Genomic DNA, 12,959 nt, shown 5'->3' on the forward strand with positions numbered 1-12,959 from the left:
GTCAGAACTCTGTGAATATCAGCAGCAAAGCAACTTCATTATTATAGCATTATAAAGAAGAAGAGAATGCACTGTATTGAGCGATTTCATAATTTGCAGCGTGACGAATGTAATATCTCTAATACGAACGATAGTTTTACAAGACCGAGCGCTTCCGGCTCATACTTGATTCCGAGCATGCGTGAACTTTTGTGAGCAGACTTGTGTACACACAATCGGACTTTCCGACAACAAAGTTTTGTTGGCAGAAAATTTGAGAACCTGCTAGCCAACATGTTGTTGGTGGAAAGTCCAACAGCAAATGTTCGATGGCGCATACACATGGCAGACTTTCAACCAACAAGCTTACATCCAACATTTCCCATGTGTACGTGGCATAAGTCTCTGTACTGCTGTCATAACACAGCACTATATACTGTATGTAGCTGATGCTACAGCGCTGATAGCAGCTGTATCAGTTAGTTAAAATTAGTTAAGGAAATAGTTGGCATGGGCCCCCATTGGCCCAAATGAATTATTTAAACTAAAAGTAAACATGGAGTTGGGCGTAAACAAAATAGAACAATATTTTGCTCAAGAAATTGAACATTTGGTGGTTTATGAAGGATTTTTTTTAATGTAATATTATCACCAGTTAGGCAAAGTTTTGTTGTGTCTTCCTCTAAATCAGTGTTTCTCAACCGAGGTCCCCAGGGGTTCTGCCATGATCTGCCATTCATTACAAGCAGATGAACAGTGGATTGCATCCCCACATCCCAGGTGCCTGTGTGTGACTGTGTGTGACATCACTTAGACAAGAGAGCCGGCCTGGCGGGAATCAGCTCAAAAGATACAATCCATTCCAGCAGCTTCCCTGAGCTACCCTGCATGAGGAAAAACACTACTGATCCCAGTATTGTGCCCTCCAGTTACCTCTTGGCCCTCCTGGCCTTTACTGTTCTCTCCTGGCCCCCCTGAACTGTGATGTGCTCTCCTGGCCCCCCTGCACTCTGCTGTGCTCTCGTGCCCCCCCAATACTGTGTTGTTTCCTCCTGGCACCCTATACTGTGCTGTGCTCTCCTGGCCCCCTATACTGTTCTCTCCTGGTCCCCTTGTATATTTCTGTTCTGGACCACCTGTACTGTGCTGTGCTCTTCTGACTCCCCTATACTGTTCCCTTCTGGGCTCCCCCATACTTTGATGTGCTCTCCTGGCCCCCCTATACTGTTCTCTAATAGCCTCCCTATACTGTTCCCTCCTGGCCCCCTGTACTATTACCTCTTGGCCCCCCTGTACTGTTCCCTCACGCCCCCTCATACTGTTCCCTCCTGGCCCCCTGAACTATGCTGTGCTCTCCTGTCCCCCCTATACAATGCTGTTCCCTCTTGGTCCCCCTATACCGTTCCCTCCTGACCCCCCTGATCTGTGCTGTTCTCTCATGCCCCCCTATACCTATACTGTTCCCTCCTGTCCCCCCCCTTGACTGTGCTGTGCTCTTCTGGCCCCCCTATACTGTTCCCTCCTGGCCCCCCTGAACTGTGCTGTGCTCTTCTGGCCCCCTATACTGTCCTGTTCCCTCTAAACACCCTGTACTGTGCTGTGCTCTCCTGGCCCCCTATACTTTTCTCTAATGGCCCCCCCTATGCTGTTCCCTCCTGCCCCTCATACTGTTCCCTCCTGGCTGCCCTGAATCATTCTATGCTCTCCTGACCCCCTAAACTGTGCTGTTCTCTCCTGGCCCCCCTATGCTATTCCCTCCTGCCCCCCCATACTCTGCTGTTTCCTCTGAACACCCTGTACTGTGCTGTGCTCTCCTGCCCCCCCTATACTATTCTGTGCTCTCCTGGCCCCCATGTACCGTTCCCTCCTGGCACCCCTGTACTGTTCTATCCTGGCCTCCTTGTACTGTTCTCTCTTGCATCTTTTACATACACAAAATATAATCTGAATAGTTCACCTTTCAATTTTGGAGACCTTTTTATTCTCATTAATGTTAGATTAAGATGCACAGGTGAGGAGAATCTTTCTGGATAATTTGTTAGCGTAAAATCAAGTTTTAAAAATATTTGAATTTGAGCACATGCAAATTAGTCCTGTTTCCATAGTTAGGTCCTGTTTCCACAAAAATGCTGAATGACTCAGAACAGGCTTGCATAGACATAACAGGTGACAAATCCAAGTCTACCTTGATCATCATTTGATAGCCTATAGAACAAAGCCATAGTACTTCTGTGTTTCATTGTACTTGAATACTCCTTGTTTTGTTCCTTATGCATTCTGTTTTACATTCTGTAGATTTGTCCACTGACTTGCAATTGCATAGCTGCAAGTGGCCTCCAATTTAAAATTCAAAGTATTTTTAAATTTTTGATAAATATGTTCTCAGGACAATGAACTCACATTTAACCATACAGCAAAATTGCTTCAACATTGCAATCATCGTTAAGTCCCCTGGTTCTTCATTTTCAATTACTGTACCTACTTAAGATTACATTCACACCATTTGTTTGCACTTCAGTCTACTAAATGCCTGAACGGTAGTAGATTATATAGGAACTCAGTACTGTCAGAAATCATAACCGCTGGTTTGCAAATGCTTTAGCTATACTCTTTCATGTGAAATGTAATACAATGGGTACACAATAAAAAAAATACATCAGAGGCTTAACAATCACATAAGTCACAATCATAAAACTTTCTAAATTTAATCACAGATATATAATTATCTAAAATGTTTTGGTTTGTTTTACAGTGAGTTTAACTGGTCCTGCTCCAAAGCTAGCTCCATACAGACCTGCAATGAGTCTGATGTCTCCTTCCTTGCTGCCGTCAATGATCTTGCACATCATATTTACCATTGCTATACAGACAAGTGCATTCTTCCTGTTACAGCAGCAACCATGGTACAACGAGACTGATGTTTTCAGGTGTGATTACTTTCATTTATTTAAGTACAGTAAATTAGATTGCCTTACATATCCTTAAAGTAAACATGTCAGTACTCTATAGGTGCTGAAAAGGCTCCAGAACCTTTTTGCGTATAATACAATATCATATAGTTTAGAATTGTGCAAACAAAATATATGTCATAAAATAAGAAGCAAATATACAGTATATCTTAGATGGAAAACGTTAACTAATTCAATTTAAAGTAGTTGTAAAGGGTGAAAGTTCTTTACTTTCATGCATTCTATGCATGAAGGTAAAAAACCTTCAGAGTGGAGCTCCCCCCACAGCCCCCCTAATACTTTTTGAATCTCGATCCAGCGAGAATTGAGGGTTTCTTGGGTCTCTCCCTCCTTATGGGGGCACTCGGCAAGGGGGAGGTGCCAGAAACACTGACGGGGGACCCGAGAAGAGGAGTAAGAGGAGCAAAAACCATTGCACAGAGCAGGTAAGTAGGATATGTTTAAGTATGATTTGGCTATTATTTTAAAGAAAAAAAGGAATCTTTAGAACCACTTTAAGCATTTGTAAAGCTAAAACTTTTATTTACATAATTGATAGAGTGTAGAATGGTTAAAATCTCTCCTAGGTTTTTTTTTCTGTCTGTGCCCCATTCAAAAGATTTCCCTGAATTCCAATGACATTAACAGCTGGAGAAGGAGAATGCATTTCCCCAGCAGTCACACTGACAGTAATAAAAACCTGACAAGGCTTCCAACCATTTCATAGTTCATTCAAAACGAAATATATATATATATATATATATATATATATATATATATATATATATATATATATATATATATATATATTTTAGGCACACTTTAAGATTCACATCTTGTAGATGTGTGAATATCTATTAGAAATGTGGGGACATTATATAAATTATTGTAATTTGTCTAAAATTATAGGATATGGTTATGTTATATTACTTTGCACTTTTATGCAATTTAGTGGTTTGTAGCGTTCCTTGTTTTTTTAGGTGGCAGCACTGCATACCCCATTGTTTGCATTTTTCCTCAATCTTAGTAACAACTGGGATAATGCATAATAAATCATCTTTTTTTTATTCTCTCTGTATTCAGTGCATGTGATCATCACAATCAAAGTTATGTCAACCACACAATGATAGCGCATCATAGTCACTCTCAGAACTTCCTGACTACCACACTGTGGCCTGTGTCTGGGTTAAACCTTATTATCGCTGAGTTTGTATTCTCCAAAGGAAAGCCTTTTAGAAAACCAATATACACAAACTGTAAGTGCCTATGATATCCTTCTTGTCACTTTATACAACAATGCATATACAGTAGATATACTGTATATATATATATATATCTATATATATATATATATATATAGATATATATATATATATATCTATATATATATATATATATCTATATATATATATATATATATATATATAGATATATATATATATATAAAATATCTATCTATCTATCTATCTATCTATCTATCTATCTATCTATCTATCTATCTATCTATCTATCTATCTATCTATCTATATATATTTCTATATATAGATATATAGATATATATCTATATATATATCAAAAGTCCAGATGTCCATGTTTTAGGTCACATTCCGATCTCACTATTTTCTACTGCTGCAAATGGTATTTTTATATAAATATATTCACATAAATTATTTTACATGCTGCTGTGACATATTTACTATTAAGGACACAAAATATATGCTAACTATTTTTCATACACTGATTAACTGATTAAAGGAAAATGGGTATTAACATCTTTTATGAATAAACATGTAAAAATTCCTGAAGCTTAGAAGATATGAAGAATTAAGGATACCTAAAATTCAGGAGATTTAGTTGGGAGCAACATATTTGTTTTGATTTGTAGGTAGTGTTTCGACAAGGTAATCCAGGGTCCAGGGCAAAGATGGTAAACTCCTCCCCCCGGCACCCCACCATTCCAAAGGCATGCCCCCATTGGATGAGGAAAGGGACACGGACAAAACCAGTGTGCACCAAAATAGTTGTGACATGCAATGAAATAGTACCAATATTTGTGTTACACTGTAGTAAACTGAAAAGTTTAAAATTGGTGCACAAAAAAAGGGCTAACTGTAGCTAAGGAAAAAATGTTCCTGGGTTGGTGTTGTCACTGAAAGGAAAATTGTCCCTGACTCAGTAGTATCACTGAAAAGAAAAAAATGTCCCTGAATGAATGGTGTCACTGAAAAGAAAAAATATCCCTGAGTCATTGGTGTCACTGGACAGAAAAATGTCCCTGTTTAAGTGGTGTCATTGAAAAGAAATTTGCAAATAAATTTCCCCCTGCTTCAGGATTGTCACTGAAAAGGAAAAATGTTCCTGCCTCATTGGGGACATTACAGAGCTCTCTTCCACCCCCCTTGTATAGAGCTCTTCCAACCACCGCTCTGCCAGCTACTTATTCAGTCCTCATGCAGGAGGAGTGGCTGCTAAGAGGCTGGACAGTCATGCAGGAAGCACTCTGAATGAGGAGGGGCCTGCTGTCATTTGCAAGCACAGAAGCCAGCACAGGAAGTTGGCAAGTGACAGCGGTAAGCACAAGGCTATTGCTGGAAGTGACGGTGCCGAGTACCAACATTCTCTGGACAAGAAAAACCTGCTGAAAGAAGTGACACTACAGTCACTCTTGTCAATGAGCAATGAGGAGGGGAGACAAGAGCTGTCTGAGCTCCCAGCACCTCCCCCCCCCCTTCTGTATAGGGCTTCTGCACTCTAGGGCACATGCCCCCTTCTGCCCCCTTGTCTTGTTTGTTTGTAGTATATAGAAGTATCCTGTCATTTGTCATTATTATTCTGTTTCAGCTTTATCCAACATAACAGATACTATACAGGCAAAATAAGGTCTTGTTCTGTAATGTTTAAGGCTTTTATTTACTCATCCAAGTAGCTTCTTCAGCTCTGATAAATATTATTGAATATACTTAGTGGATTTAGATCTGCCAAATGAAAACAGTATACAGAATGCTTAAGTGTAATCAATGCTGACAAATGTCATTAAAAATATTACCATTGTTACTTCGACTTGAATTGCCTATTGAAGAAATTTAACTACACAAACTGGTGGATATCCTCTTATCTATTAACAGCTTTCTTCCTCTTCAATAATGTTTTTACATTTATATCATTGCCAACAACAGGGACTGCAACAAGTTATAGCAGCTGCCAGGTTCAACTTTATTTAAAGCGATTATAGCAATTATTTAACTGTCCACAATATTATCCCTTAGCAAACTGCAGAGTTTTTTTTCATATGCTGAAAACACAACTAATTTAATATTCTTTTTATAGAATAATAGTAGCAGGAAAAAAATATATTGCATATTTGTTTTTCCTTTATAGCAATGACCTGCATCCAAAATGTAATAATAGATTTGATTGGATTTCTAAATAATATACTAAGGAGACCCTAGATGGCAGCATTGAGCAAATAACGATGCATTGTAAATGCTTTACAAGGTTTACAATATATCCTTAACTTTGTACGCCATGCATAAAGGACTGCAAAATTTAGAGTATACGTGGGTAACTCTGGTAATAAGACTACAACTGCAATTATTTTTCTTATCTTGCAGATTTATTATGTATATTGATATTAGCTCAACTGGGAACCTTTCTTTTTATGTTGTTTGCTGATATTGAAACACTGTACTACCGCATGGAGGTATGTATACATTGAAAATCAATTAAATATCTATATTAAAAAGCTAAGAGTTAAGATTGTGTTAAAATTAAATAATACCTTATGAACAGGCAAAGAAAAGATAGAATACAGATGTACAAGTAGTACAAGTAGTTCAGAAAACATCACCATTTCTAGAACAGACCATTTGTTCAGTTTACCAATCTATAATACTACATATTTGCCATAATGGTCATTATTTTCATTGCTTAATCCCATGACAAACTAGGCATAACAACCACATAGTTAAAGGGAAAGAGGGGGAATGCAAAAGTGATGGAATATTGCAGCTATAACCTGCTAGCTCAAAGGTTGAGAAATTAGCGATCACATGACTACTGATCGCTCAGTTCTCAGTCTGCCTGGAGCAGAGAGCGGTGGCTGTCAGTCCCTATCTGTCCCTCCAGGGTTCACTAAAGTGTTGGGCTGGGGAGGGGGCAGTAGCAGCTGACTCAGGTTCTTAGCAGTATGCTGAGAGGATGAGCTAGTTCGCCAGGCATCTGGGTAGATCCTGACATTTTTGTTGGGATCCTTCCAGAACCTGGAGTGGCTCTGTGATGTCAGACAATGGCATGCTTTAGTCTACTGTCAGATAATTCTGGTTTGCAGGAGAGCACAAGTGCACTTCTTTGACCCAGAAGAGAAGCATGGCCAAAAAAGCTTTGGCGATACGTCCATTTAAAAAGTAATGATATTTACAGCAAATATCATATGTTATAGTTTAGTAAATTAAGCACTATGTACGGTAAGTTTTTTAATAAATTTGGTGTGGTCTTAAAATGTTTTGTAATAAAATGTGTCCTAATATGCTTGAGGCCATGTTCACACTGCTCCGACACGAAAGTCATGCGATTTCCGATCCAACTTTGCCCTGAGACTTGATTCTACATCGATCCAACATCCATGTGACTTTAATGAACAGGATCCTATTTTGATCCAACTTTGAGCTGAGTGCAACTTGTCCTTTGACCAATCAAAACAATTCCTTTGGTTCTAGTATGAATGAAACCTCATGCCAAATGTATTAAAAAAATAAAACGGCGTGGGGTCCCCCCCCAAAATCCATACCAGGCCCTTTGGGTCTGGGATCTTGAGGGGGAACCCCACGCCAATATTAAAAAAAAAAAAACAGCATGGGGTCCCCCCCAACCAAGTCCATACCAGACCATTTGGTCTGGTATGGATTTTAAGGGAAACCCAATGCCAAAATCTAAAACAAATTAAATGAGGTCCCCCCCAAAATCCATACCAGACCCTTGTCCGAGCATGCAGTCCGGCAGATCAGAAAAGGGGGAGGCGAGCAAGTGCCCCCTCCTGAACCATATTAGGCCACATGCCATCAACATGGGGAGGTGGGTGCAGGTGGTGTTGTTATGTCCCCAGTTTTCCTGAAGGATAGGCCTTTTGTTCCGGTTACCCTTTCTTGATCTGAATTGTCCGTTAGAGACACAGGCTCCAATCCACTCTGGGGCTGCAGGCCTGTTCATAGATAGTGCCTTTTTGTCTAAGCACTCGATTCCGCTGCAGCTCCATGCCACTCCACTTGTTATTGAGGCTATTGATGTGAGACCTCTACAGCCTGCCCATGTGACTCATGAGACTGCTCCGTTGATCATGGTCGTAGGGGCTCTTCACCATGAGATAATCCAATTTAAAGTTATTTCTTCACCCCATTACCCAGTGGTTATTGCTTATCCTTGGTTACAGAGACACAACCCCTCTTTTGATTGGCTTTGGGCTGAGGTTCTTTCCTGGTTGCCACAATGCAGTATTAATATTATACAGGATTTATATAATGCCAAGAGTTTGTGCAGCGCTTTACAATTTAGGGAGACACTACACCAACAGTACAATTCAAAACAAGAGGGTTAGAGAAGCCCTGCTCCTGGAAGCTTACAATCTAAGAGGGAGAGGCTGGTGAAAAAAAGGTAGGGACTGTGAGGGATGAACTGATGAGGGGAGTAGAAGATTCAGTTGTTAGCTGGAGGCAGGATAGGCCACCCTGAAGAGATGAGTTTTCAGGGATCGCCTAAAAGTGGAGAGAGTAGGAGATAGCCGGACAGATTTGGGTAGTGAGTTCCAGAGGATAGGAGAGGCTCTGGAGAAGTCCTGGAGATGGAAGGAGGAAACAAGGGAGCAAGAGAGCAGAAGGTCTTGGGAGGAGCGGAGAGGACGTTTTGGGTGATATTTGGAGATAAGATTGGTGATGTAGCTCGGGGCAGAATTGTGAATGGCTTTGTATGTTATTGTTAGTGTTTTGAATTTTATTCGTTGGGCAATGGGAAGTCAGTGGAGGGTTTGGCAGAGAGGAGTGGTGGACCCTGAATGGTTGGTAAGGTGAATGAGTCTGGCAGCGGCATTCATGATAGACTGAAGAGGGGATAGCATGTAGAGATGTAGGCCAATGAGGAGGGAGATACAATAGTCAAGGCGAGAGATAACGAAGGAGTGAATATGTTGCTTAATGATCTTGACGGTAAGAAAGGGGCATATTTTGGAAATGTTTTGGAGGTGAAGTCTGGACGATTTGGAGAGTGATTGGATTTGGGGCTGAATGGACAGGTCAGAGTCTAGGATTACAGCTAGTACCTTGGCATGAGGGGAGGGACTGATGGCTGTATTATGGATCTTGATGGAGAGGTAAGGGGGAGGGGCTCGGGCTGACATTGAGTTTGAGGAAGTGGTGTGACATCCATGTTGATAGGTCAGTTAGTAAGTTAGTAATGCTTAGGAGACTGAAGGAGTGAGGTGAGGAGTAGAGAGATAGATTTGTGTGTCATCAGCATAGAGGTGGTACTGGAAGCCATGGGAGTTTATTAACAGACCAAGAGAGGAGGTGTAAATGGAGAAGAGAAGGGGTCCAAGGACAGAACCTTGAGGTACCCCCACAGAAAGGGGAAGTGGAAAGGAGGAAACAGAGTTATAGGTCACACTGAAGGAGCGCTGTGATAGGTAGGAGAGCCAGGAGAGAGCAGAGTCTTTAAGGCCAAGAGAGTGGAGTTTTTTGAGGAGGAGGGGATGGTCAACAGTATCAAAGGCTGCAGAGAAGTCGAATAGTATGAGTATGGAGTAGTGGCCATTGGTTTTAGAAGTTAGTAGGTCATTAGTGAGTTTCAGTAGGGCAGTTTCAGTGGAGTGTAGCAAGCAGAAGGCAGACTGTAAGGGGTCAAAAAGATTGTTGTCAGTGAGGTAGGAGCTAAGGCAGTTTTAGACTTAGCGTTGTAAAACTTTTGACGCAAACGGGAGCAAGGTCTTAAGTTGTTCAGGCTGGTGGGATCCAGTGAGGGCTTTTTGAATATGGGGGTGATCAGGGCATGTTTTAGAGGGGAGGGGAAGGTGCCTTTAATGTCCTTATCCCTCCACTGGAGGCTCCGACATCTCTCCTATAATGTCTTTATCCCTCCACTGGAGGCTCCGACCTTTCTCCTGCAATATTCTTATCTTTCCACTGGGAGCTATGATATCTCCACAAACTCTGTTGCAGATTGATGACGTCACAATGTCATCACCCGGCTCCTCCTCTTGTCCCTACTTAAACAGCCAACGCCATTTGCTTGACGTTCTTGCTAAGAACCTGATGTAAGGTAAAGATCTCCAACAGAAGACTGCCGTCATCTCTCTCTATTGGGCCGGTCAGAGCCCCAACTATCATCTCTCTTTTGGGCCAGACAGAGCCCCGACTACCATCTCTCTTTTGGGCCGGTTAGAGCCCCGACTATTATCTCACTTTTGGGCCGGATAGAGCCCCGTCTTCCACCTCACTTTTGGGCCGGACAGAGCCCCTCCAACTTCCACTTGTTGGGCCGGACAGAGCCCCTTCCTCTCTAGTAGTCAGAGACTCTCCTCTGCCCTACCCACAGTCTACTTACTTTGCCCGAAGGAAACCTTACCTGTTCCTTTCCACTTAGGAGACCAGTACATCTCTCAAAAAGCCACTGGGAGACCCCATCTCCAGGAATCCACTCAGTGCAAGTATCTTTAAATTTCCTATAAACTTTATTCCTGTGTAGTGCTACTAAGCTTCCCCGTCGTGGCTGTGTATTACCACTCTAAATAAAACCAATTGTATTTCCAAACTCATCTGAGTCTTCCTACCTGATAGCTGTTAAGGTTAAAGTTGACTGTTAAGAATATAGTATTCATAGACTTCCGAAGCTGTGATCCACACAGTCCAACATAGTTCATTGCCTGAAGCATTACAGATAGCACGAACCTCCTACCAATAGGAATAAAATGGATCCATCGGAGGTATTTACACACCTGGGGGCGTTCAATCAGAGACTTGACGCTCTTTCACAGATGGTCTCGAACCTCTCAACTGAGAACCAGACTCTCAAATCATATGTCACTGATAACGTCCCCATTTGGGTTACACACCCCAGAATCAAAAATAAGCCCCCCAGACATCTTCTCGGGGGATAGGAGAAACTACAGAGAATACGCTTGTAAACTGTTGTTTGACATGAAACCACAAACTTATGCCACCGACAGAACAAAAGTTTGCACAGCCATTTCCTACCTTAGAGGGGAACCCCAAGCCTGGGCAAACACTTTCATAGAGAAAGAAGATCCAATCCTAAACTCATTTAGCGACTTCAGGGCCGCCATGGATCTATTATTTGATGACCCCAGCAAGCAGCTCTCCACTGAGTGTGCCTTACATGCTCTCCGACAGGGAAAAAACCCTGTCGAAGGTTACATTGCCAAAATTAAAAGGTGGGCCACTCAGTCTGAGTGGAACCAGATCACCCTAAAAAATCAGTTCCGACTAGGCTTATCAGAAACCCTGAAGGATGAGTTAGCCCACACTATAATACCCCCTACATTGGATGCTCTTATTCTCCTCAGAATATCTATTGACAGAAGAATGCGCAAACGGAAAGCTGAGAGAATCTCAGGGGTCTCCTATTCGGGTCACCTCCTGCCATACCACGGAGTCTGTGCATCCCATGGAGATTGGTGCAATTAGGGACCACTTTCCCCAGCCGAGAGGTCTAGGAGAAGGTCCCTTCAGCTCTGTATGTATTGTGGCGCACAAGATCACATCGCTGAAGACTACCCCCTACTCAGGAAGAAAAGACCGGGTAAGTCAGCTTACCTATGCAAGCTAATCAACCCCCACTTACTAGACTCTAACTATTTCAAAATTCTTGTCTCTCTGCAGTGGGACCAAACCCAAATTACTCTAAAGCAGTGGTTCTCAACTCCAGTCCTCAAGACCCACCAACAGGCCAGGTTTGCAAGATAGCTGAAATACATCACAGGTGATATCACTTGCTGCTCAGTGATTGCAGTATTCTAGTCTGCATCTCCCCAAGGTAATACTTAAAATCTGGCCTGTTGGTGGGTCCCGAGGACTGGAGTTGAGAACCACTGCTCTAAAGGCTTTGATTGACACTGGAGCGTGTGGAAACTTCATAGATTCACATATTGTTAAAACCAATAAAATTCCTATATCCACTAAATGCAAACCTGTCTCTCTTAGACTTATTGACAGAACTACTTTAACCTCAGGTCCCATCACTACACAATCATAACCTCTGCTTATGGTGACAGAAAATACACATATAGAATACATCTGCCTAGATGTGATATCGTCTCCCCATTTCCCTCTCATCCTAGGAGTATTGCCAAGAGACATGTTACAAAGAGACTTTTTTATCTTAGTTGGAATCACTGCCCCCAGTGGAAGTCAACCAGGTACCTAGGGCATACCAAGATTTCGCTGATGTCTTCAGCAAAAAGAATGCAGGGCTTCCACCCCCACATAGACCATATGATTGTCCTATCGAGTTACTCCGAGGCAGCAAAATTCCTTTTGGAAATATATATTCATTATCACCGCCCATCTAAAAGAATATATAGAAGAAAATTTGAAGAAAGGTTTCATAAGACCGTCCACCTCACCCGCAGCAGCAGGCATGTTTTTTGATTGGAACAAGTATCAAAGCCTACATCCCATCATCGATTATAGAGAACTGAACAAAATCACTGTGAAAAATAGATACCCCCTTCCTCTCATCCCAAAATTATTGGAACGCCTGCAAACGGCGAAGTTGTTTGCCAAACTTGATTTGAAGGACGCGTATAATCTGGTCAGAATCCGACAGGGTGATGAATGGAAGACCGCTTTCCGCACCCGTTACTGTCTTTATGAGTACCTGGTTATGCCCTTTGGCCTGTGCAACACACCTGCCACTTTCCAGTTCCTCGTGAACTACATTTTCAGGGACCTTCTCGATGTTTGTCTAGTAGTATATCTAGACAACATACTTATATACTCTGACAACATCGCAGATCATCGCAAGCACGTC

At 41.9% G+C, this 12,959-nt stretch overlaps 1 protein-coding gene across 3 annotated transcripts in view; it reads left to right on the forward strand.

Moving 5' to 3' along the window:
• LOC141139850 (probable cation-transporting ATPase 13A5) overlaps positions 1-12,959 on the forward strand; it is a 356,120-nt gene that overhangs the window by 311,870 nt on the left and 31,291 nt on the right. For all 3 annotated transcript variants that reach the window (XM_073626380.1, XM_073626382.1, XM_073626381.1), the window contains exons 26-28: positions 2,732-2,906; positions 4,011-4,183; positions 6,539-6,627. In XM_073626380.1, the coding sequence (XP_073482481.1) occupies positions 2,732-2,906; positions 4,011-4,183; positions 6,539-6,627 (437 nt within the window). The remainder of the gene's footprint in view (positions 1-2,731; positions 2,907-4,010; positions 4,184-6,538; positions 6,628-12,959) is intronic.

Source organism: Aquarana catesbeiana, linkage group LG04 (assembly GCF_042186555.1).
Source record: "Aquarana catesbeiana isolate 2022-GZ linkage group LG04, ASM4218655v1, whole genome shotgun sequence".
Classification (NCBI taxonomy): Eukaryota; Metazoa; Chordata; class Amphibia; order Anura; family Ranidae; genus Aquarana; species Aquarana catesbeiana.